The sequence below is a fragment of the Amblyomma maculatum genome, chromosome 1 (assembly GCF_055883805.1).
Source record: "Amblyomma maculatum isolate TAMU_Amacu chromosome 1, ASM5588380v1, whole genome shotgun sequence".
NCBI classification, from domain to species: Eukaryota; Metazoa; Arthropoda; class Arachnida; order Ixodida; family Ixodidae; genus Amblyomma; species Amblyomma maculatum.
In genome coordinates this window covers 259,820,717-259,846,920 of record NC_139344.1, presented here as the reverse complement: position 1 = coordinate 259,846,920, position 26,204 = coordinate 259,820,717, and the positions used below count along the sequence as shown (strand labels likewise).

At 45.5% G+C, this 26,204-nt stretch overlaps 2 protein-coding genes across 3 annotated transcripts in view; one reads left to right on the top strand and one right to left on the bottom strand.

Annotated features, from left to right (window-relative positions):
• The window catches only part of LOC146206352 (uncharacterized), an 85,176-nt gene extending 76,083 nt beyond the window's left edge, over positions 1-9,093 (top strand). The window contains exons 14-15 of the mRNA XM_084591023.1: positions 493-694; positions 7,237-9,093. Of these exons, the coding sequence (XP_084447149.1) occupies positions 493-694; positions 7,237-7,239 (205 nt within the window). The 3' untranslated portion in view covers positions 7,240-9,093. The remainder of the gene's footprint in view (positions 1-492; positions 695-7,236) is intronic.
• A 952-nt stretch (positions 9,094-10,045) lies between these two features.
• LOC146206351 (uncharacterized) lies at positions 10,046-12,358 on the bottom strand. Of its 2 annotated transcripts, none has more exons than XM_084587015.1 (2): positions 10,500-12,358; positions 10,046-10,361 (listed from the first exon to the last, which is right to left on the bottom strand). In XM_084587015.1, the coding sequence occupies exons 1-2, from the start codon at positions 12,356-12,358 to the stop codon at positions 10,046-10,048; spliced, it is 2,175 nt and encodes a 724-aa protein (XP_084443141.1). The 2 variants fall into 2 exon arrangements, with proteins under 2 accessions (XP_084443141.1, XP_084443143.1); XM_084587017.1 differs by having other exon boundaries at positions 10,046-10,369; positions 10,550-12,358.
• Positions 12,359-26,204: the final 13,846 nt, after the last annotated feature.

Sequence of the window (26,204 nt, the reverse complement as noted above, 5' to 3'; positions counted from 1 at the left end):
AGTTCGTCGATATCTCTGCATCTAGGACAGATAGAGATGTAATTCCTTTTTCTACATAAAGCTGAAGGTGCAGTGAATGCAATGATCGAAGCAGAATTCTTTATTCAAGCTTCAAAAATTTTTTATTTTGCCAAGTTAATTGAAGCATGATAGGCACGTCTTGAAGGACAACTTTCAAAGTGCAGCAAAATTGCTAATAAGGGTAAAATGGAAAAACTGCTTTGATCATTGCACTCTTTGGTCATTGTACTGTACCGCCATGCATTAAAAATGATGTTTTATAGAGGCGTTTTTTTTGCGCGGAAGTACTAATTAAATGAATAATTAATATTATTATCTCGGGAATTAACTGACATAGAGAAAAACAAGTTACATTTTTGAAATCAGCATAAAAATCTGAACAAGAGGGTATGATTTTATCAGGATTGGCTTTAAAATAATGAAAATAGCTTTAAGACCAGTGTCCCCCCTTAAGAAATTCATTTACTTCAGGAGTGGCGGAGAAGACCATGCAGCATCTGCAGGTGCAAGTGGCACAAGTGAGCCAAAAGTCAGGCTGACTGGACCTGTTAATGGCAATGAGTGCTACTTTTGGAGGACCAGTGGTTGCAGCTATGGTAGCCGTTGCCGCTACAAGCACATCCCTGCTCATAAGGGTATTGACCGGAAGCCAAACGGCAATGGGAAGTTCAAAGTGAGTCTGTGCTTTGCATTCTGCCTTTATTATAGCAAGATTCAATTGTAGTACTGCAGTGCGTTTTATTTGTTTCTTGTGTTACCCGTGGATGCATTTGTGAAATTACTCGGGTAATAGAAAAGTGACTCCTGACATGATGTCTTGTTTCATTTCCACTTTTTTCCTGGAGGGCAGTATCTGATTGTGTGTGAACATTTCAAGCATTCAGCCTCTCTAAAACCTAAAACATATTTGCATGCTGTAGAAGCAAGCCAAGCATGAAAATGCGTCATTTTGCTCCAACATTCATCATGGAGGGCGATTTAGCATGTTTAGGCCAAATGCAAATTAGGTACGCTCTTACTTAGTTTCTCACTTCGGTTTTAGTTGGCACGTTCATTAAGAGGAGGGGGGGGGGAGGGGGGGGGGGTCCAACATTCACTTTTTGTAATGAAAGTTTTGGTTCAAGTTTTTCTTCCTGTCCAGATAATTTTTATCAAATTTAGGAGCCCGGCTGCAGTTCACTGCTGCAGGGACAGATTTGTTTCCATGGCCGTTCAATTGCAATGCGATTTCAGTTAACATTTCCTCTCACAGAGCGGCTCTTTAGCTCCATTCTTATTGCCAGGTACAATTTAAGAGCAAAGCAGCAACTGCCCCTCAAAGGGCAGTGAACCAGCAACGGCGTATGAAGGTTCATGGCATTTATTCGGTGCCTGCTGCAGTGTGGCATTAGATGTGAAAGTGCGGAGCGTGTACGCCTCGCGGGGCAACCACGAAATGTAGTCCAAATAAATGCTTTTGCTGATCTTTCCTCACTCTCATTATAAGTGGATGAAAAAAAATTTTCCATTTTTGCTATTTCAAAATTACACCGCGTGTTATAAGCTGGTTCGCATTATACGTGCATCTTTACGGTCCTCTATTTCCACTTGGTAGCAGACTTAGAGGTGCAGTGGGATTACCTGCGGTTTAAGTGGATTAACCGCAACTGTACGACAACCAGTCAACGACATTGTCTGGAGAGCCTCCTTTGACTTAGAAGGGCATTCACAGCTTTTATATTGAGTTGTATCCAACTGTAGTTCAAAAGGGATTTCGTTTGAAGTTGCATTGTTTCTTTAGCATCAAAACAAAACTCAATCCAGTTTGCCAAAGTCAATGTCCACAGTAGCATCTTATTCTCGTTGGGGTTGTTGATGCTTTGACCACTATGGCGAAGCAACCGTGACTGCTTACTTTTAGTGCAATGCCATGTGCCCCAAGATTTGGCCCATTTGTGTGTTGGTGCACTTTCTGTTAATTGCTAAATGTATCGCACAATTAAATTTAGCCAAAATTTTGAATGTAGTCAATGGGAGATCACTAGGCGTGTGCTAGTATTCATAATTTTAAATAGTTAGAATTGTATTCACCATTCGATTCTATTTGCGTCGCACTTTCAATAGCCGATCTATTCACGAATTGTTTGAATAGTGAAAGTGATGTATCCAAACTTCCCAAATTTTAAAAAATAATTTCTAGTTAATCTGGTAGCGGGGCATTGCGAGATTTAGAAAAAGCGTTGTTTTGCACTTGACATATGATTTGGCCCATAGAACCGACTGCCAGCACATGGCAAAAGCCCGCGCAGCTGCTGACCACATGTGGTTCGCAAAACGTGATAGCCTGATATGGCACGTGTGTAGCCACAATGAAAACTTCAACTGGCTGTGCACCTAACTGACACTTATCATCTCGTTTTAGGTCACCATACACACACAAGCAACCTGGCTAGCAGCACACAGCATAAGGGGGCATGCAGGCTCTTCTGTGGTTGTTTCATGGCAGCTATTTTGATTGTTCTCAATTTTCATCAGAACCTTTTTAAAAGCTACACATCTTAGGCCATAGAGGTCAAGCAAAAACATGACAGATGCGTCAGGCTCGAAGCCAGCTCACACAACCACACCGGCACAGTGCAGTGTGCGTGCTGGAACACCGAACGGCATTGTTTCGTTTTCACGTATTTGCAGCTCGTGTCGGCATTCGGGTGGCTAGGGCCCATCACGGGACTTGCAGCCCAGCAGAATCGATTCACAAAGGCTTAGTCGTGCTATGTGTCGTCATGAATGCTGCGTTTCGGGCAGCATTCCACAGTGGTTGCGTGGTCCTTAGGTGTCACTAAGGGCCATGGAAGGGATAGTTGTGCTAGCTTTACTGCTCAGGTTGGTGCTGTTGTCTGTTTTGTGAACCATCGTGTTGCGTTTTGCCAGTGCTTTGCTTCATCGTTCATTAACCGCTGACATCACTCCCCCAGTAAGGAGATATCCACCTTACAATGCTTTGTGCCAGCATTCAGTAAACTGCCTTTTCCATGTGAACAATAATGCAAATTGTATTATAAGACTTTTTTTCACTGACAGCAATCATTATCGAACAATAGTAGAACCTTGTTCATACGTTGTCCCAATTCATGCACTCAAAATAGCAGGCTGTTGAAATCTCACATAAATTTACACTATTTTTGTCCAGGTTAATATGTTTTCAGGTAACAATGTCCCAGCTACTACATTCATATTTATACACATTGCGGTCGTATCTATCATATGTTAGCAGTCAACCGCACATGTTCTAACATACAAGCGTGCTGAATTTAGCCAAATTTTTAATTTGGCTAAATTTTGGCTGGGCTCTCCCACTGTGGTAGCTTTCCTGCTCTGCCTTGGTGCAAGAGGGCGAACCGTCAAAGAATGACAGAGAGCTGACATGAGAGGGCCGTTACTGTGGGCACACGACATGAAAAAGAGAAATGCAACGGCTTCGCGATGCCTTAGTGGCATCTATGAAATGCAACTATACGCTTACATACGAGTGTCTGGGGAAAGCAGCGTGAAGAGCAAGCACATGGCAGCAGCGGGTCGTCACGATGCCTTCTTCACAGTGCAGTGGTCTAAGGGAATGAAGCATCTGTAAATGATGTAGTCATAGCTCGTAATTGCGTACACATGCTGGATTGGTTGCTAAATCTCTTCCGCACTAAGGATAATGCATATGCGAACCAATTCTTGAGAGAACCAAAGAAAGCGTCTAGTCTACATTTTTATAAAGTGAAAGTGTCAGTAAATGCCTTTGGTACCTCATTGAGTTGTTAAATTTTTCAATGTCAAGCAGTCTGAAACATTCTTCCAAATAATGTCTTTTTTTTCTCTCTCTCTCTTTCCGGCATTTTTTATGTAACAGTATGGTTGTTCTATGCTACATGATACCTTCTTTGTTATTCAGTGTGTGGTAGGCCTTATAAGTGTGACAAATTGTGCTAATGAGGGTTAAAATCCTTTCTTTTTTTTTTTTTTTTTGTGGAAGACCATCTTTGTTTATTGTCAACTATCTGTACTAATTTTTGAAATCCGAAAATGTTCTTCTCTCTTTATGACCAGTTTTTATTACTCGTACTTGTGTTCCACTCAAAAATTTGTTATTCGCACATCTCTAATAAAATATCTATTTTCTAGTGATGGTTCACAGAAGTTTTCACCTATAATTCAACTTGGCAATTTTTTTAAACTGTTTGAATAATGCGATTTGCTTCGCACCCATAATTTTGCTGTTCGCACAGCTATAGGAAAAATATTATCCTGGAGTATTGTTAGCCAAAAGAAAAGCAATGCAATCTGTGGGAGATTTTTATTACTCATGATTTTGAACATTTAAACTGGACCCGCCACGGAGGTTCAGTGTTCAGAGTGCTCAACTGCTGAGCCCACAGGCACGAGTTAGATCCTGTTAGCGGTAACTGCTTTTCGGTGAAGGCAAAAAGCAAGGTACTGTGCGATATCGGTGCACATTAAAGAACCGCAGGTGGTTGAAATTTTCTTAGCCTCCCTACTACAGCATCTTTCATAGCCTGAGCCGCTTTGGAACGTTAAACTCTATAAGCCAAACCAAGCCCTTTGAAACTGGAAAATTGGGCAAACACTGAATGCATCAATAAGGCATTACTGACATATGAGGCAGTATATTCATCACACAGGGGCTATTGTTTTCTGAGGTAAAGTTTTGGGAACACAGCATGATTGTGAGTTGCAAAAGAAAACATAGCAGGAGTATTGTACACCCAATACGCTAATGTAACTGAGTGCTTGTGATAGGTGCAGGTCCATACCTGCACCTATCACAGGCACTCAGTAACCTTCTGTGCAGTCATATGCAGTAAAATCTTGTTGATACATTTTGAATAAATGTGGAGGAAAAGTGTGTTTCCCAAAAAAGCCTATTCTTCACAACCTCCAAGATTTTGAAAAGTGTGACGGTGATGAAGTGCAGTGGCATTTATTGACATTTTTGCTTCCTGTAACGGTGGGTTACGCTTGTTGGCACAAAATTAGGAGAGCTTTTGTGAAGCTTGTAGGCTTCCATTGTATTTGCACTGTCCTTTATGAAATAAACCAAGAAGCGTATCACTTTGAGGGCTAATGTAGCTGGGGCTCTTCATTCTCACAGTGATTGTTTTCGGGAGCTTCGCATCACATGACCTGTTCCATGAACTGGCGGGAGGCAGTAGCCTGAGGACTCCCGAATTGAAAAGCCCTGTGCGCATTTGCTTTAATTTTTAATGCCTCTCACCAGCTTGTTATCTTCTGTGAAAGCCAGAATAGTGGTTCTTGGGCAAGTGCCAGTGCTGGAAGCAGTTTAAAACAGCATGAAGGTGCACAATGGTATCCTAATCGTATGACCATATATGGTGGCATACATGCTGTCATGTTCGAACTCTATTCGCAACTTTCACGTACAGTGCCGCCGCCACGCGGCCACTTCCCGTACCGCCCTTGGGGGGATACTCGGAAAACGGTTCGTGCTCCTCCAGCTTGCTGCTGCGTCTCCCGCGAAAATTCTTTACGTGGAGCTCGGTACTGCAGCTCCTGTAGTGTGTAACTGCTTTTCGAGTTGACTTTGGCTCGCAGTCATGACAATAGATTAATAATATAACTTCTATTTTGGTGTGTGGGGCACGTAGTACGAGGGGAAAACATAGAAGCAGTCGAATCTTCCATACACCGATGTGTTCTGACTGCACGGTCAAAGGCGAGATAAACTTGCACATGTTACCTCCAGATTATATGCCCCGGAAGGAGAGGATAATTAAGATCTCGGTAAGATCAAGTCGGTTACTTTATCGTGAAAAGCATCGTGATAAATCATGGTCGACAAAGAAACACCCCCTTAGTGACAGTATGAGCGGCGTAGCTATCTCATTTCTTTTCTGGGGTTATGCATGGGTCTCGTTTTTCCTTGTCGCTCTAAACTCTGAGCAGAACCAAGGTTCGCAAAAAAAAAAAGACTGCGACTAAAGCTATGACGGTTTTCAGTGCGCATTTCTGATGTGAGAAGTTCTGGCGTAAGTTGCGAGCCATACGTGATAACATTTTTGACTGCCGACCAATTTATGGCCCACACATGTTTGAGAAATTAAGAATGTTTGTTTCCTACCCGGTTGAGTGAATGCAGTGTTTGCAAGCAGCAGCTACCAGATTAACGCTAGATTAGGAGCTTGTATTGAACGTTACGGAGCATACACTCGCAGTCCATATTCGGACTGTTCTCAAAGCCGGCACTCTAGCTGTCTTGCATTCCAAGTAGCTGTTCCCGAAAAAAATGTCTGTGTCAGCACTGGGTCATCACTTGCGAAAGTCAAAATCACTGCCTATCAGAAGTGCTGCAAAAAAAAGAAAAAAAGAAAAACAGGTTGGTTAAAGTGATCACAGTAGACCATCATTATTACCTTGTGGTGATGTTTTCTTGTGCCCAAACAGGGTAGTAGGTACTTCGATGCGACGGCGTATATTTTGAAGTGAAGGAAAATTTTGGCCACATAAAATTCGGGGTTGGCCGCTCGGCATGACTTATACGCGCAGCACTTCTTGAAATGCTGCAGTTCGCGAGTGCCCGCGATCCCTGGATAAAAGTTGAAAGTTTTATCTATATTCATGTTTATTCTGTCTCCGTCGAACGTTTCTCTGTAGCACTTAGTGGCGCGATTAGAGCCGCCTGGGAATCTGTCGTACTTGCGCACAGCACAGTCAGCAGTAGGATGTTTCACATGCCTGACCAGCCACACTCGAGGGGTCCTTTGTATCGCACCCCTGCAATACATGCTCACAAAGGGCTTGCATACGCTGACTGACAATACCGTGCATACCTTCGCACCACGGAACACTCGCGCGAATATTTTAATGCAGCTTCAGGAAAGGTAGCCCAGCGGCCCAGCACAACGCACTTGAAGCGTGACAGCCGGATCCCCTCAAGGGCAGCCATATTGGATTTACAGTGGCGCCGCCTATAGTTCGTGAAAGTTGCGAATACCTTGCTGTGGCATCTGAATGCCAGCAAGGGTGCTGAAAAAGTGATGGCTGTATTTTGTGTGCTTCATTGATCTCTTCCCAAATTTGAAGAGTTGGCTGGTGATTCCACTGTTTGCCCTCATTTGAAGGCTTCTGTGGAAGAATAGTCATAGTCTGCTATATTACAAAGTACATTGCATGGCTTTGCTTATGGTGCATTTACTTCTCTTGTTCTTTCAGTGATTTGGAGCTGCCACTATGTCCGTGGAGTTGGAGCCACACTGTTGAAACTGCCTTGCACTGAACTCAACTTTGTGGCCAGCTCTGACAGGCCTCCTAATCCTGGGACCAAGTCAAGAATGATTAGTCATTCTTTGTGTTCACTCATATTTGCCTGGGGGGGGCTTTTTTTTTATGTTTGTTTGTTTGTTTGGTCATTACAGGGGCCCTGCTGCACAAATTAAGAAAATTTTTATTTATTGGCTGCAAAGAATGTTATAGGATAATGCTGCTAATATTGGTCCTAGCACCCGTGTTGAGTGGGTTAATATTTCACTTCAGACCCCTACATCACTACTTCGCTGCCACACCAGAAGCCATGCAGCAAGTCAAGGTTTGCTTAGCTCCCACTTGCAGGTTTTGAGCCTCACATTGCAGGTGGACTGAAATTAGGTTGCAGTTGCTTGGTGCAATTACAACAATTAGACTGAACTATAGACATGAAAATTCTATAAGGCACCATACAGCATTAAATGCGAGATTTGGTGCTGTATTAGATGCATTTGGGGACATAATTTTGCACCCTCATAGTACTTTAATTTTTGTTGCTAGACTTTCTTTGTTCTTAATTTTTTTTCTTTGGCATAAAAAGGTAGCCTTTACATTCTTTTTACATTGTGAAAGTGGCCACCATGAGAACACTTGAGTACACACTTACACACACATGTAATAGCTCATTTTCTTTTGCTGTCATTTCTTGTGGAAGTGCTGGAAGTTCTAGTTGTGTATGCTTCTTATTTCTATCGCAGTTTGCTTTCTTTGCCAGCACATTACTGTCCACTCATCAGTGCAAGATGTCCCACTTAATTGGCATTCCAGATTGGGAGGGTGACAGTGGTCCATCAAGGTGGTGAACAAATTTAGCAGGTGCTCACAATTTTCGTGTTGGTGATTCAAACAAGGGCAGCCGGGGGTATATTCAAGGCCATCACACACATGCACTGTTGCGAAGTGCGAGCAATCTGCTTTGAGAGAGGAGAAAGCTTTTTTTATGAGCATGATCTTGTGATTGGGCTAGTGAGCATCATTTGGACGTGCCATAATGTTTGATCATTGGTTCAGAATATTGTGAAAATTCTCATTTTCAAATTACTATCAGTGTTTGAATATTTTCAGTTTTTATTCTATTTTCAAATGTTTAATGACCTGCAATGCTTACGATAGTTTTTTGCTTCTAAAAAATCGGCAGCATCAAGGATTCATCTTAATGCAGACAGCATCACTTCAAAGAGTGCAGCAGGGCCTCTTTAATGCCTAACCTTTTGCTAGCAGATCTGTTTTGACTGCTGTGCCCTTACTCGTACACCCTGGCTGTGATAGTAGTAACCAAGTGTGTTTATGGTTCTTTGAGATTTTGTTTGTGTGACTGGCGTGCCGCCTAATTCTTTGTTTTTCAATCATATTACTTAATTTTGCTACCTTTCTTTCTCAACATTGTGTGCGTTAATAGAAGGTGTATGCTGTTTGTTGTGTGTGTTGAATGGACTAGTCAGTCCAGGTTTGCAGTTCACAGGGTTTGCTCCGGCTGAGACAATCGAGTATCCGTGGCCTTGTTAGTCAATGCCAACTTCATAGCGGAAACATGGTGCCCCAATATGCAGTTTTGATCACATGTTGGCTTTTATTCATAGCACCTCATTTGTACCAGCAGCTGTTAAACACAAATTCTGCAGTTTCTTGCATTGTTCTACACTGTTTCCATAAAAGGTTGCTTTCTCTGCAGTTCATCGGGAGTGCCTTTGTTTTTGTCTTGTTAGGACGGCATTTATTCAGCTTCATAGAGTTGTACTTTGTTACTGAATAAAGTATTGAATTTTATGATGCAGTGTGCTAAAAATGTTAATTTATTTTTAGGTCCATGGGAGAAGCTGCAGTAGCCCTGGGTGCCGCTACTGTACTAGAGCTGGCTTTGATTCCAATTTGCACCAGCCGCATTTTGGTAGAGGTTATGAGAAAATTAAAAAGTGCTTGTACTTCCATGTGTAAGCGCGCATTTAAGAACCGTGGGTAGTCAAATTTAATCCAGAGCCTTCCGCTACGGTACCTCACAGCCTGTAATGCAGCTTCAGCACATAAAAATCCACTTTGTTACCAGGCTTATGGTAGGCATAGGAACAATAGTTCAAAAATTTACGAAAGAAATTTATTAGCAATGTCAGCACCATTTGTGGAAAACACCTGTTGCATGTTCCTTTTACCCACCACCACAAACACACACACACACACACCCCATGAAGGCATTCACTCGGCAGCTTCCAACCATGCTGCATTTCTGGTATGGCAGTACGTTTTGAGTAAAAGTTCCACAACCTGTCCCAAGAGGCGCACTGGAATGATAACATTAATTCAGAACTCCATGTTCAACAATCTTGCATGTCTATTTACAGTAACAAAGAAAAGTATTTAAAAAATGTATCCACTATCAGCTGCAACAAAGAAGTAAACAGCAGACTGACAGGTCAACATGTCTGGACTAAGGTGTCTGAGTTGGGTCCCTTGCACAGACACAGGTCTCTTCATCAAAATGGGGGAGCTCTCGATGTTGGTGGTGATGTTGGTGAGAAGCCGGCAGTCTAGCAAATTTGCACCACAGGAGAATGTATGGCATTTCTGTCTCCTCAGTTTTCTATTTTCTTGCTGAGGACTCTGAAAGACACTTGTGGTGAAGTAATCAGTAGTAGTTCTTGTACTCATTGACTGCTCTGGCCACTGAGCCTAGCACTGTGTGCCAGTGGCTTGCTTCTCCATCGCCCACCAACATCGACACTAGTCATGCATTCAGTCCAGTAGCTGATACTTCTTCGGGACTGGATGGATCAGCAATAAGGGGCAAGTCTCTGTCAACTTTGCTGGGCTTTGCACTACTCTCTGGCTTATGCATGGTGACCTCATTGTGCTCTTCCGATTCTGTTGGTGTGGTCTGTGCAGCTGCGGGTGTGGTGCTTACTACCTTTCCTCTCTCTTCAACTGTAGTGGTCTTGGCCTCATGACCATGGTCCCTCTTGTATGCACGCTCATCGTCAATTGTGTGAAACCTGGGGTCACTTGGTTTCTCCTGGCTAGTTTTACTTCCAGGGTAGTCCTCATTGCTTGGCTTCTCCTGGCTGGTTTTACTTCCAGGATAGTCTTCACTGCTTGGTTTCTCCTGACTGGTTTTACTTCCAGGATAGTCCTCATTGCTTGGTTTCTCCTGACTGGTTTTACTTCCAGGATAGTCCTCATTGCTTGGTTTCTCCTGACTGGTTTTACTTCCAGGATAGTCTTCATTGCTTGCTTCTGTCGTTGATGGGTCTCGGGATCTTTTTTCTGGCAAGATTGTAGGTGTCATGCCATTGCGCTCTTCATAAGGTTCTGTGTAAGTGGTGCTCATCAAGGTTGTCTCTGCTGTAGTCATGGCCGTAGTTGTTGACTCGGTGCGGTATGTTGTAGGGTTTGTGGTGACCTCGTCGGGACTCTGTGTGGTACGTTCTACTGTTGGGCCAGATGTAGGTGCTTCGCGCTCAAGGCCGCCAGGGGTGGTGAATTCTTGTGAAGGGTCCACACTGTAGAAGGTAGTTGTCGTAGGTGTTGTAGGTGGTACGGTTTTCTCACTGAATGTTGTTGGTTCAACAGTAGTCGTAGAAGTTGTGGTTGATTCTGTTGTGGTTGGCTCTGTTGTCGTAGTGGTGGGTTCTGTTGTTGACGTGGGTTCTGTTGTTGCAGCTGTGGTCAGTTCTGTCGTAGTTGTGGTAAAAGCCGTTGTGGTGTCTCTGTCTGCACGCTCCTCTGGCTTGGGAGGTTCATTTCGCAGGCTGGAAGATGTTGGAGCTTCAGTAGTGGTAGTGGTTGTTGATGGAGGAGGGTCAGTCACTATGTGTGAGTTAACTTTTATGCGAAACTTCGGATCGTAGCGTGGATAGTCTGGTGGGTAGTGCCTATGATGAGGCTTGAAGTGTTTATGGTGTGAGTCGTCCCAGCTCGTGGCGTACTTGTCCCACGCACTTGTGTCTGGTTTCCAGCCGCCTGGGGGTGATTGCCAGCCGCCGCTAGAGCTGTAGTGTTCCCAGCCACTAGCCGCTGGCTTCTCCCAGCCCCCCGACGATGATCGTTCCCAACCTTCGGACGGTGGGCGCTCCCAGCCCCTTGTAGGCTTTTCCCAACTGCTGGGCGGGTATCGGTCCCAGCCACTGGAGTGATGTTTGTCCCAACCACTTGAATGATGGTGCTTGTCCCAACCACTAGAATGGGCGGGCTTGTCCCAGCCACTAGAATGGGGAGGCTTGTCCCAGTCGCTTGAGTGGTGCTTCTCCCAGCCACTGGAGTGGGGCTTGTCCCATCCGCTAGTCGCGTACTTGTCCCACCCGGAAGGCGGTTTCCAGGTTGGCTTCTCCCAACCAGTGCTTGGTTTCTCCCACGGGAAGTGCTCCTCGGGTTCAGGCGGCGGTGGCCTCTCCAGAGGATCCTTTGTGCCACTCACGATGCGTATCTTGGGGCTTACATGCAGTCGGAACTTGACGGGTGGTATGCGAATCTTTGCGTCCACAGTTTTGTAGTGGGGCTTCTTTTTGATGTGCCAGCCGTCGGGGCCGTGACTGTGGCTGTGTCCGTGGTCGTCCCACGAATGACTGTGGTGGTGATGATGGTCCTCCTCGCGTGCGGCTGGACGGATCTTGATGGTTACAGCACCATGCTTTGGTTTGGGTGGGTTCCACGGCTGTGGCTCCCAGTGACTGGGCGGTGGAACCCAGTGCTCCTCCGGGGGCGAGATCCAGGGCCCCGAGCGTGACTTGCTGCGCGGGTAGCTGCTGGCTGGAGCCCGGTAGGGCGACTCTGGCCGTTGGTAGGAACGCGGCGGTGTCAGGCTGTAGCTTGGCTTGATGTACTCTGGCTCTTCGTGATAGGCCGAGCTCCTCAACGGTCGCGAAGCCGCCTCGTAGAGCGGCGCAGATGCTGCGGCGGTGGCGCTCGGCTTGTTGCCGAACGGCGCGAACAGCATGCCCAGGAACTGCTTTGTCGCCTGATCCGAGAAGTCCGACTGGGCCCGCGCCGCCGTGGCCGCTAGGGCCACTAGCAGGAGAGCTTTCACCTGCACGAGAGAAGCCATTTTTTAGTCATCAGGCTGTGTCTCCCAATGAAATGTCACTCAAATTTCTCCTTGTGGGCAACTCTAAACAGAAGGCTCACATGCAGCGCTGAAAAATACGGTCCCTTGTAGGTGAAGTTTCAGGAGAGTAGTGCATCTTAATTCCCTAAAAGCTGCGCTTTTATGCTTGGTTCCAACTCGCCCAATTCGAAGTACCTGTTTAGGGGGCACGAACGCAAAGGTCACTGAATAAGGGTTGAGGCTCCCCCTCAACCCTTGTTCAGCGTTCTTTCATAGAAGAGCAGTACAGTGGCAAAAATAGTGATAACACAGTGCCAGAATGCTTGATGGCATGATGATAGGAGAAGAGCAGTACAGTGGCAAAAATAGTGATAACACAGTGCCAGAATGCTTGATGGCATGATGATAGGTTTGTGTGAGTTGGACCGCGGCAGGGTGGCAGGCACGACGCCTGTAAGGAGTCTATGACGGGTAGCCCGTGGCCCGCATGCCCGCTCATTTGGACCTCGTTTCCTGTGGATTAATCATCTACGTGTGTAGTTATAGTGTGTACAGTCGATCCTTGATGTATCGAATTATTGCTTATATCGAACTCGGAATATCTATTTGAAAATCCCATGCTAAAGTATAGGAGTGGTGTTGCGTTTATCGAACTCTTGTGGGGGAGAACATTCGATATATCGAACAACGCGTCGTGTGCTTCAAAGGGCGCTTCTCTTAATGGCGCCCCTATGATCAATTTTCGCGTGCGGAGCCGGGTCGGCTGCGCAGCCTCGAGCACCTGCTGGCGTGCTAACGCTGTAAAGCCGCTTGACGAGGTGAATGTCAAGCCCTGTTGAAAGTGCCCTTCGGACTGGCGGGTTTTCTTCAAGCCGCATTCGCACTGGCGACTCGTGATCGCCGCGCGACAGAGTTTCGTCGACCCGCGTCAAGCGCTGATTGACACCGAGTGTTCACATCGGCGTGCGATTCGATTCACGACAATCCGAACGAGATTTGAACGAAAAGCCGACTTTTGCGCCTCTTCGGCCTCCGCTACGGCGCCTGGGTCGATCAGTTCGGACTCCTTTCGTGTATGAATATGTGGAATTATCAGCGAGGAAGAATATCTGATGGTTATGGCCATGTTTATGGCTGTTTCGGCAGCCAAAAGCGCTCTAATTCGACGAAGACGAAAGCGGCGGTGGTGTGCGTTTCGTTGTTTGTTGTCTCGCGAAATAGCAGATCACGAAATTGCCTCATGCCCGAGCGTCGAGTACATAACGAAGAATACGAGTACAAACGCGAGTTAGTAGGCTTCATTCTCGATCATTGACATGTGTACCCAACAACTGCGTGCGCAGCAAGTCGTGCACACGCGCGCGTGCACTCTTGAATTTTCCCGCCTTAAGGAGGAGGTAGAAGCGCCGCGGATTGGCTGAAGAGTTTTGCGACTTGATGTCGCGTCTCGCGAAATCGGTCTGCAAGCGACTCCGTCAAACGGGTCGCTGGCGACTCGTTCGGGTCTCTCACTCCGTGACGAATCGTGTTGCGCGACCTTCGCGAGTCGCCAGTGTTATCAGACATTGCTGTGATGCAAAAAAGCCGAAGTTCGGTGGTCTGGTTGTGCGGTGAAGCCAGTAACCGAAGCTTGTGGCGGCTCTCGCGTGTTCTGTTCCGCTGCTAACGGAGACGAAGAAGTCAACTGTACTCTGCGTTCACTGCATTGTAGTGTTTGCAGTGTACCACTAACTAAATTGGCTGTGGCTAAAGATAGCTGAAGACACGCGGACGGATCCGGTACTTTTCTTTTTTTTTCCCCGGGGTACGTCGTCTTTCAGAATTCGACGTAGGTTCGGTACCACGAATTCGACGTACGGTGTGTATGGTCGTAACAGGCAAATCCAAGTTGACACAATTGCACAAGTGTAAGTCGCGCGGTGATTAGCTTCAGCCACTTTTTCTCGTGTCTTACTGCCAGAAGTGGGACGAATAATGCCCGATGTCGAAATAAAACTGCTTGTCACCGCTTGTGGTGCTATATATGCGTGCTTGGCATGTCTTTCAGTTGTATATGCATGCTTGGGACAAGTCGTGGGCAGCAGCGTTGAGCTGCAAATTTAGTTCTGGCCATTTTCATGCGCACATTTGATGTTCTACCGATATCTCCGCTCGTGTGTGTTAACTAACCGGAGGTCGTTCGATCGATCGGCTCACGTTAACCTCAATGCTAAAATTCCGGTGGGGGTTAAAACTCAGTGTATGCCAAATTTAAAGGGATGACAAAGCTGCTGGCCGAGCATTTGTCTAGTCCTCCCCTAAATACCCAAAGAACTTATACGGAAGCGGATCATTTGCGCTTCCAGCTTTCCGGTTGTACACGCGTATGGCGGTGCAACGTGTCTTCACCTCGACAGGCTCGCCAGCTAAGACATGGCCGTGAGGTGTAATCTAAGTGAAGGTTTTAGATCAGATATTCAGATATTCAGATATTCTTTTGTCTTTCAAAAAATGAAAGAAGGAACTGCGACAAAAGGCGGTTAGGCCTGACGGGGTCACAGTTCCCCATACAGTTCACAGCAGCGCGCAACACGGAAAACAAACGATAACAGGGCATTACAGCAAACGTGGTAATTAGACATACTGGAGTAAAACCTAAAAAAACGAAACAGTGTACACTATACACTCAAAAAGAAAGAACAGCATATGGCACACAAAACACGGAAAAAAAAATGTACAGTAACATAACGTGATAAAAATTTGCATCTGCCAAATACAAAACCAGACTAGAACAATTAATTCACTTCGGAGAGTATCAACTGCTTTTTTATGTCTCTTTTAAATCTGCGTTTAGAGAGATGGAACATTGAACATAGGGATCGGTTTATGAGAATAGTTGGAATCTGGTAATTAAGCTTCTGTTTACCGTAATTTGTCCTTGTTTTTGGGACGAGGTTTCTGTGTTGTCTGAGAGGGTATTTAGTAGGAAATCGATTAGGAGAGAGGGAGAAATGCCTATTGTTATGGATATGTTGTAACAAGCGGTATGTGTAGACTCGGTTAGCTTGAAGTACATTATGTTTTTGGTATAGAGGTGATGTTGGTAAGTGTTCCATGATAACCCTCAATAGGCGTCTCTCATAGCCTGAGTCGCTTTGGGACGTTAAACCCCACAAACCAACCATAACCCTCAATAGCCCGGAGTGCCTTTTTTTTTGCAGAATCAAAAGCTTGTGATAATTGCTATTTGTTGTGGTGCCCCACACCAGTGCACAATAAGATAACTTAGAAAAAAATAAAGCATAATACATAGATACTTTTAATGAAACAGGTAAAAGGTCACTGGTCCTGTAGAGACAGCCAACAGTTCTGCTAAGATCTGTGGCAAGTTTAGAAATATGTGTATTCCAGGATAGGTGTTCATTAAACCAGACACCGAGAAACTTCTGAGTGGTTACCTGCTGTATTTGTTTGTTAGCATACCTTATATCAAGTGAGTAATGGATTGGGGTGTTGATAGGTCTGAAAATAATATAACTAGTCTTGGACAAGTTTAAGCTAAATTGATTTGCCTGCATCCAAGCGTGCAAATTTACCATGTAGTCATTTACAGTAGTTTCTAAATCTGGCAGAGTTCGGGCTGTGAAAAATATATTCGTATCATCAGCATACATGACCAAATCAGGTGAATCAGCTATGTTACAAACATCATTTATGTAAACTAAAAATGAAAGAATGAGAACCTATTCCCTTTGTCTGCATTTAAAGAACTGTATCATATATCATTTCTTACGGATTACAACGCGTTAGGGACGGGTGTTCCTAGAGCACGCCGAGGTGCATGTTATGCGCTAGCGCTCGATCTTCGGAAGTCGGTGCACATGTCGGTGCAGGATCGAACACAGCGCAGATGCTAGGAATGACGCTTACATTACGAGCAGATCAAGGTGACACATTATAGAGCGAAATAAGCTGCTCGCGAATGTCCGTATCTCTGCTGGTAGTGCGTCGCCGTCGCTTGAATGCAACCTGTGACAGCATATTTCTCCGCACAAAGTGGACACAGTGATCTGCGTCATTGTGGGATTAATGCAACTACGTTATAATGGGAACCCTTAGCACCTGTGCAACGCGTAGCAATTATAGCGGACATACACGTTAGACGTTACGTTCGTCGTACCTTTACCGACACTTCGAAAAGGAAAAGGTTGGACGGCTGATCCCGGAGACGTGGGTGCGATCCCTCCCGTGGCGGCCGCATTTCGATTGAGGCAAAACGCAAGACACTTGAGTACTGTGCTGGAATTACCGAAACCCTCCGGCGTCCGTCCTATCAACCAACTATAAAGCGAAGTTCCGAGTCTGGAATGAGACGGGATTTCGCCCCCGTCGCATGGTGTGCATTGTTCGGGATAGGGGGTCAATGGGGCAGTAGGAGAGACGGTGCGGGGTGGGTATGCCGCTGAGGTAGCCCACTCTCTATGGGATGAGGACAAAACCCCTTCACCTTTCCTTTCCTGCTAGTCTTCGCAGCTGCGGCGCCACTGCAAACAACTCGTCAGTGGAGACAGCGCATTGCTACTGTATTTGCCCAATTATTACGTGTATATTTTTAATGCGAAAGCATATGTTACTTCGCTATGTTCACAGATTTCTGTCCGCAGACCGCGTCAGCAAACTCGTGTCCGCAGCCCGGGCGGAGCACCCTCCTCAGTCTGCCGCTTCCTCTGACACTCCCCAAGGCACTCATTCACGCCTTGTTACATGCACGGACATCCTCCAGCATTATCGGCTCGAACGGTGTCTATACCCCCCCTGCACACCGGGAACTATCCCGGCGCGAGGCCGTTCATTGGCGCAAAATAAAAACAGGAACCTTTCCAAACCCATGGCTATATAGCAAAATTTTCCCAAATCTTATTGCACCTAGCTGCAAACAGTGCTCACAACCGGCCACATTCATTCACATGGTGTGGACATGTATACGACACAACGCAGACAATACAGCTACAGTGGATGCGTGGGAGTCCCTCCTGCGTACCACCGAGCTCGCCCAACAGCGCCAGCTCACTTTGCGCGCATTGGAGGCCGCAGAGTCCCAAGGGATCCCTGCTGACCTTCTCTAAGCAGTGCAACCAGTCTTTCGGCTGGTTCCCCTTCTTTGGGAGTAAATAGTTTATCATCATCATCGTGTCCGCAGCAGTTGTGAGTGATTGAGAAGTGGTAGAGGTTAATGAGTGGTGTCAATCGATAGAGGGTGACATAATGTTGTCCCCGGAAATTAATTAGGCCAATAAGTTAATTAGGTAATTAATAACAGGCAAAAATCTAAAAGTTGTCCGCATCAGTTGTAATTGTGAAATGGTATAAGTTAATAAGTGGTGTCAGTCGACAGAGGGTGACGTAATGTGTCCGAAAAAGTAATTAGGCCAATAAGTTAATTAGGTAATTAGAGGCGAAAATGTAAAAGTAAAGGCGAAAATGGTCTCATTAGCCTATGGCTTGGCGCCACATTTGAATGTATCAAATACTAAAATAGCTAATTAAATCAGTCAATTAAGTCACGCAACCTGAAGTCGAGCCAAAAAGGGGAAGGGATTGACGCGCACTTTGAAAGTACCAAAGACTACAGTAGTTAATTAAGGCAGTCAGTTAGGGTGACGTCAAGGATGTGACGTCACGCAACCGAAAGTAGAGTCGAAAAAGGGCATAGGAAGGGATTGGCGCGCAACTTGAAAGTACCGAAGACTAAAATGGGTAAACAAGAAGTGAATTAATGTGGCGTAGAGAATGTGGCGTCACGAAACCGGAAATAGAGCCAAAAAATGGCATAGGAAGGAATTGGCGCGCAATTTGAAAGACTAAAATGGGTAAACAAGAAGTGAATTAAGCAACCAACAGCAGCATCCGTGCTTTCGCATTACTCCAATGCAGATTCTGCAGTGCTCCAATTTTTTCTTAATCTCCAAGAACCCTTGCCTTTTCTCTCTTAGTTTGCGTATTTCTGTTTTCAGCCTTTTGTGTTTTGTTTGATTAATCCTCCTCTACTTAATGTCCGCCAGGGCTATAATTAGCTCTGAAATAATCAAAATAAAGAAGCCGTTCCCAGTCGAGTAGCGTCCGACATCGGTGTCGCGCAAGTCTCAAAACGTGGCAACGTGGCCCTGAAAGTGCTTGGTCCAATCACGATGTTGCCAGAGATACTGGGTGTAGGTATGGAAATCGGAATTCCGGTAAAAACATCCCCGGAGGAAATATCCCCGGGAAAGAAAGTCCCTTTTTGCTGAGTAGGAAAAAATGTCCCCAAAACAAGTGAAGTCAAATGTATCTTAACGCAAATTTTTGGCCTGAGCTGGGGCTCGGCTTCTCAGGGATGAATTGCTTCGAAAAAAGGTGTTTGGCCTAGCTTAATATAGTATGAAAAACGGCCACCTTTACACGATGAATTAGCTAGACGATGCTAACGATGAAGCGCCAGCTTACTTATCTGACCTTGCATCTCGTTTCTACGGTCTTAGCTCGAACCTGAGTTGTTATTTTTTTTTCTCTCTCTACGTGTTTTCTCTTTCCACGTGCTGTAGCTCCTCGTTGTGCTATAAAGACCTAGACTGTGATTCTGCATGGTGAGTTGCAATGATGTATGCTCATTGCAACTGCACTGCGCGTCAGTGAAAATGGTGAGTGAAAAAGAATTCGCTAGGGCCATGTGTGCTGGAACGCCGGTGTCCCGTGTTGTCGAGTGGCCGTCTGGGCGGATAAAAGAGATGGTCAGAAATTCACGTGTTGCGAACATTCCTCAAGCAGCAAGATATAAGGTTGTGCTTAGCGCCGAAGGGGTAGATGGCGCAAGTAGAGTTCAGAATGAGCCTGCAGGGCGCAGAGTCATGGATATAGTGCAATACACCCATGATGACGGGAATTTTCCCAGGAAGAAAAAAAAAGAGGGGGGGGGGGGGGGGGGGGTTGGAGAAGCGCTAGTCGTTTTTGGTAGCCATCAGTGTATAAAGACAAATTCGGTACGAATTAAGGGGGTGCCTTCAGAAAGACAAGGAGGAGGGGGGGGGGGGGGGGGGTCAGTATTCTTTTTTCCTGCACATTGAGTTTTGAGTTGAAAGTTTATTTCTAATAAAATACAGGAAATGGGCCTCCGGCGTAAAGCTACAAGGGTAGCTTGAGAGATGCCCGAGACATCTCTCAGTTATTTGCGTGTGTATATATATATATATATATATATATATATATATATATATATATATATATATATATATATATATATATATTTATATATATATATATATATATATATATATATATATATATATATATATATATATATATTTATATATATATATATATATATATATATAGGGAGGGGGTTGAAGCTCGAATGGGTCCGGTAGGGCATATTAAAGTTTAGTTTTTTCCACTTTTATATATGCGCTCAGAAACAGGCAAATAAAACGAGGACAGCAATATATTACGGCCATCGACCGTCAAACGCTATGCAGGCACCGTTGCTTAAACCTAAAGAAAAAATGAGAACTTATGATACTACTCTCCATGCAAAGAACACAAAAGACTGAGCGGCGTTTATGAATGTAGGCGGTGAAAATTTTGAGTTGTTTATGCAATGATGATTTAGTGTATATGGTAAAGGGAAACGAAGGCTCTGGTTGCGTCCCATATTTGTTTGCTTCTGGTGCGGAAGCGTTTTTCTTAAGGCTTAGGACTAGAAGATCCTTCAGGAAGTTGGATGGTGAAAATCTAACACCCCCCGGTATGCAAAGAGGGAACAGCGGTTCTCGGTTACGCTCGTCGCCACGGAGCACGGGGAAACAGGCGGTAATGCGCGTGACGGGAACATATTCAAGCGCAGGCTGCCGAGGTCGACGGGCCGCCGAGGCAAAATAACCTGTTTAGAAGCCTTCAAACAGTGCACACAGCTTCGGGCAGAAAGGTGTTGGGTTCGCCGCTAATTTGTCTTTAGCACAGTGATAGTGACGAGTGCTTCGCCATGCTAGCATCTGTATTCACTGTTTTGTCGGTGCAAAGACCGCTTGATGCAAGATGGATGAGGCGGATATGGCGGGAAGGTACAGGGAATTGCGCACCACTTCTATGGATATTTTGGCGCTTCTTTTACGGTTTTTTTTTTTTTTTCGCTCTTTGCTAAAAATAAAATGTAACTATAAGGTAATTGCATTATACTATTCGGAAGCGAAATTCTATTGTAATGGTGTTCGTTTTTGTGATCACCAATTGTCAATGCAATTTAATTACTTTTGCGTGATTTCTCGAAAAGTAATCAGTTATGGAATTTAATTTGGCTACTTTTCGAAATTTCCACCGCGTGTGCTCAATATGCTTAGCCTAGGCGCACGGTCCCGAGGGCGCGGGTTCGGTCTCGACAGCGGTGGCCAAACGCAAGACGTTCGTGTACTTCAGTGCGTCGACGCCACGTGATGCTCTGAGTCAGGCGATCGAAATTACCGAAGCCCTCCACTACAACGTCGCTCATAGCCGATTTTACTTTGGGACGTTAAGCCTCACATACCATACCATACCGTATACCATACTCTTAAAAAGTAATTTTCCCATGCATTCTCTTTATCCATAGCTCTTCGTGGTCAATGCTGGCGGCAGCAGTTGCAATGGCGTCGTGGCTTCTGTGCTGCCTCTGCCGCGCAGTGTGAACAGGTGGTACAAAAATTCCAGCTGCCTTAGGTCACAGTGGGGAATAATAAGGCGAAAGCCTTTAATTTATGGGCTCATGAGTGTGCGTCCGTGCTTGCGTGATCGGTGGGGGGGGGGGGGGGGGGGGGGGGGGTTCTGGTAAATAAACACTACGTTATAATAAGCTCTGCTTTCGTCTTATCGCTCTTAAGGGGTCTTAAGTGCCTCAAGAATTTTAAAAAAGAAAAATATAAAAGTTCCCTAGCCCGTACCGCTAAGCTTAACGAGTATAGTTGTCTTAGTTTATGAAATCAGTCATAAGCGAAGTGTGGTGGTGTGCGGACACAGTAAACGGCGCACTCTACATAACGAGCGCCATAACGAGCGCCGATGGATTTGGCGCAGTTCCGCGTGACAGGACCGTTGATACACGGTTGAGCACGAGCTTCAGCTGGAGTAGGTACAGATGTGAGGGATGTTGAAACGCCGAGGTATGCTCTTTTGGTCGCGCCCATACTTTCGATTTCGAACGACCTCTCGTACACCGTGGGCCGAGCCTCAGGTGAGTGCAGAAACGCCAGCGAGAAAAGCAACCCGGCGTATGTCACGCAGTGTGCTGCGGTTTACGCGCAGCACGAAAAGCGTCTCGTGCTGGATCGAATCGCGTCGCGGTTCCCTTGTTGCCGACGTTGTCAGCGGCTCGTTTCACGGCTTTGTACGGTCGCGTCGACAGAATGGCGGCCCTGACCGTGGGGGCACCGTACACTAAGGTCAGCGGGTCACGTTGGCATTTAGAAGGAATTGTCGCCCACGTGACATTCGTACGCCGTAAGCAGAACAAATCATAAGCGTTTTTCTCTCGAGTCTCGACTCTTGCTGATTCTGGGTATACGTGACATGAGAGCCAGTTCAGTGCAAGAGACGTCTTCGCTCTCTACGCGTCTGGCTGTGAAACGTGACCGTCATCCTCGGGTTGCCCCATATAAGCTGCTTCATAATTGCCGTTTCTGGTGTTCAGTGGTGTCACTGGGGAAGGGTTTCACTGGGTGCAACGCTGACCGCTGAAGACTGCGGGGCGCCGGGCCCGACTATAGGATGCGACGGTTAGCTCATCACTTCAGAATTTGTTTTCCGTATCTTGCACGTGACGATGATATTATAGTTGCATATTTTATTTTCGCGCTATTTCTTATTTCTTCAGCTGATTTTCATAATACGTGAACAGACATTGATCCATGTCACAAAACGTTCGCGATGTCTATTTCCTAGTTAATGTACCTTTGGGAGAACAGAAGCGGTGACGTTATGGTAGAATCCTCGCATTCGGGAAGTACCACCGGCTTTCTAATGGGTACAATATTTCTCCCGGCCTGGTGCTCGGTTCTCCTGGGGCGAAATGCTTGGAAAAAGGACCTCGGAGAAGGTGCAAAGCAATGATTCTGCACGAAGAATCAAACATGTAATAGTCCCATACACGCATCCATGTCGCTCATAACCTGAATAAGGTAGCCCCAAATTATAAGGTTCCAGACATATTTTCTGTTCCGCGCAAGCCTGGTAGCTTATGTAAGAGAACGTATCAGCAAAAGAAATCAGTTCAGTTCAGTCGTTCAGTCGTGTCCGACTCTTCGTGACCCTATGGACCATGTCACGCCACGCTTTCCGGTCTCTCACTATCTTCCTAACATCACATAACTTCATCTGCAGTGCCTCGAGGATGCCATCTAACCATCGCGTTCGCTGCCTACCCCTTCTCCGGCGACCCTCAACCTTTCCCAACATCAAATCTTTCTCCAGCGACTCCTCTCTTCTCATCAGATGACCAAAGTAGCTGAGCTTTAACTTTAGAATTTGACCGTCCAATGAGCAGTCAGGGTTTATGGTCGACAATATCGACTGATTTGATCTTCTGGCAGTCCAAGGAACTCTCAAGAGTCTTCGCCAGCACCACAATTCAAACGCGTCAATTCTTCGGCGGTCAGCCTTTTTCACAGTCCAACTCTCGCATCCATACATCACAACTGGAAAGACCATAGCACGAGTTATACGGATCTTGGTTGGCAGACTAATGTCTCTGCTCTTTACCAGGTGGTCAAGGCTAACCATTGCTCTCTTTCCCAGAAGCAGGCGTCTCCTAATTTCATGGCTGCAGTCTCCTTCCGAGGTAATCTTGGCGCCCAAGAACAGAAAATCTGTCACAGCTTCCACTTCTTGTCCCTTGATGCTCCAGGACTTGATAGGGCAAGACGCCATGATCTTTGTCTTTTTAATGTTCAGTTTAAGCCCAAACTTCTCACTCTCTTCTTGTACGCGCATCAGAAGTATCTTGAGTTCCACTTCACTTTCTGCCATTAAAGTGGTATCATCCGCATATCTAAGGTTGTTGATACGTTTTCCAGCAATCTTCACTCCAGCTGAAGACTCGTCCAGACCGGCCTTCCTCATGATGCACTCTGCATATAGGTTAAATAGGCAGGGCGACCGTATGCAGCCTTGCCTCACTCCTTTCTCGATCGGAAACCAATCAGTAAGACCATGCCCAGTTCTGATTGTGGCCTCTTGCCCTTCATACAGCTTCCTGAGGAGACAGATGAGGTGAATTGGAACTCCCATCTCTTGGAGAGCTTGCCACAATCTGCTGTGATCTACGCAGTCAAACGCTTTCGCATAATAAATAAAGCAGAAGTAGATGGGTTTCTGGAACTCTCTTGCTTTTTCCATGATCCAGCGAAGGTTGGCAATTTGGTCTCTAGTTCCTCTGCCCTTGCGAAACCCAGCTTGCACGTCCGGAAGCTCCCGATCCACATACTGCTGCAGCCTACCTTGGAGGATTTTTAACATCACCTTGCTAGCATGCGAAATAAGTGCGATCGTGTGGTAGTTGGAACAATCTTTGGCACTGCCTTTAGCAAAAGAAATATCTCGGTGTAAAAAGAAGTGTGCTGCTTTACATTGAAGAAATACAGAAGCTGACATCCATCACCTGCTGTGGGAATGTCCAACGCTGAAGCCGACGCGGATCCGGCACCATGGTGGCAGCTGACCTCTCTCCCCATAATCCGCAGTCATATGCCGCTTGGACGCAGGGACCGCATCATTGTTTACTCCTCGGCTTCATTGCATCAGCCTTTTACTCATTTATTTGACCACACCCTTCATCCGTCATAACATCCTTTTATGCCCCGAGGCAATAAACATCGGAAAAAAAAAAAGAAGTGGTAATGTGAGTCGTCAAGCATTGTTGTACGATGCAACCATCTTGAAGAAATGCGGATATGCGAGCGCCCGAGAGCTCATTGAATCTTACCATATTGACAAAATGGATCCGCGGTTGCGTTTGTTCGGTTTCACTGATGCTGCACAAGAATCAATTCATCTTTCTTGATAGACATGTAAGGTTGTAGAATGTAACAGGAAAGCTTTCCGTCACCTCCAGCATATATTCTGTGTGTTTGCTTGTCACAAAGTATTGGTTTTATATAGCCTAGCGCAGTCGTGTGTATGATCTCGCTGTGTCGTCCTGTGCGCTGCAAAATCGTGTAAGCAACTCACTGATCACTGAACGCCAGAGTTCGGCATTTGAATGGGCTATTACCGGACTCCGACCTTGCCTGTACAGTCCGAATTTCACTGTCGTAATCGACGGGGCTGCTTGTTGCTGACCTTTTTTTTTTTTTTTTTCGCTAAAATATCCCGGTAGCCGACAACCAACTTCGGCTTTTGTGTCTGGAAGGAAGTCATTGCTGTAATGTACAAGTTCAGGCATCTGCATCACGACGCGAATAGGTTTTTTTTTTTTGTTTCATTTTTTTTTTTTTTTTTTTCAGCCGTGAAGACACTATTCGAGTCTTTACATTTAGGCCAGTTTCAACCATGGAGGTTTTTTCAACCCTGTCATGACCATGACCAGTAATTAAATGGATCCTGACATGCGGTTCTGAAAGTGGTTATCAGTTGCGTGCAATAATTGTACAAAATAAATGCCATTGAGCATGCTTCCGCGTATAACACGTCAGAAGTGATCTCATAACACGCAAGTATTTTTAAGCATTCCCGTTCTTACAAGGCCGCTAGGGTCCTCTCCAGACCCCTGCTTGCCGAATTGTTCTCGGCTTCTGCAATGAAGATGACACCACCCGTCAAGTGTGTAAAGTGTACGTGCCGGATGTGAAGGACTTTTTGTCGCCACTGTCTCTTACCGTACATTCGCGGCCTATCGCCGCGCCTTAAGAACCCTCCTATGTCGCATAGTTGGTGCAGACCTGGGATTCGCTTGGGATGTTCAACCCAGTGTCACTCGTGCTGTCGCTCGTAGTCGACCAACGTGAAGTGAATAGCTTTTGCCCGTCTCGCCGTTGCTTCTCAGTACACGCTTCCTTCGTAAGGCAGAAATTTCTAGCTGAGTTCTGTCGGGATGAATTGGTAAAGGGAAATGGACCCCAGGGGGCCGAAATTCTCGAAGCCCTCCACTATGGCATCCATCGCAGTCGGAGTCGCTTTGCGATTTTTAACCCTGTAAACCGAATCAAAGCATTCCCCAATGCATACCCCGCTATGAATGCATAAGCATCATATAACATAGATCAACGCCAAACTTGAAGGTATAGCGCCAACCTTTAGGCGTCATTCTTGAACATTATATATTTCTGCTTTTGTATACATTTTCACGCGGCATTATCTTCATTGCGTACATTTTTCATGCGATGTCTTATTACGGAGCAGCGAAGTAGAGAATTACAATATACGCGGTAAACGTTTTAACATTTATAGATTTTTATTATAAAAAATGTGAAAGATATATGCCCCTGTGTGGTCTGTGGCGGTGGCTTATAAAGTGAAGTGGACATTGTGTACGTGATGTGGCTTGTTTAATAGACGATTAATTAACTTTAATTAAGCAACATCTTTATTTTAAGGGGTGGGTGTCCTGCAAAATTGAAAGCCATCAGCATCAACGGTTCTTTAATTTCGAAAATTGTTTACATGGCAGTATGGTTCGAAATATCGTAAGTGAACATACGCCGTTCAGTGCTAACTGAACTGGCTTTCAAGCATTTCACCTATATATAGTGGCGTCGCTTGCATGTCTCTTATGCGTCGTTTACAAACGCCGTCTTTGTATTTCATGATGTAGAAGGATTTAACATTATTTTGGCGACAATGCCATGCGAAGCGATGCCATTCTACAAATATG

Coding starts and splice junctions, on each gene's coding strand:
- LOC146206351 (XM_084587015.1), bottom strand. CDS start 12,358: ATGGCTTCTCTCGTGCAGGTGAAAGCTCTCCTGCTAGTGGCCCTAGCG. Junction 10,362..10,499: donor ACCAGTCAGGAGAAACCAAG/CAATGAGGACTA, acceptor GAAGCCAAGCAA/TGAGGACTACCCTGGAAGTA.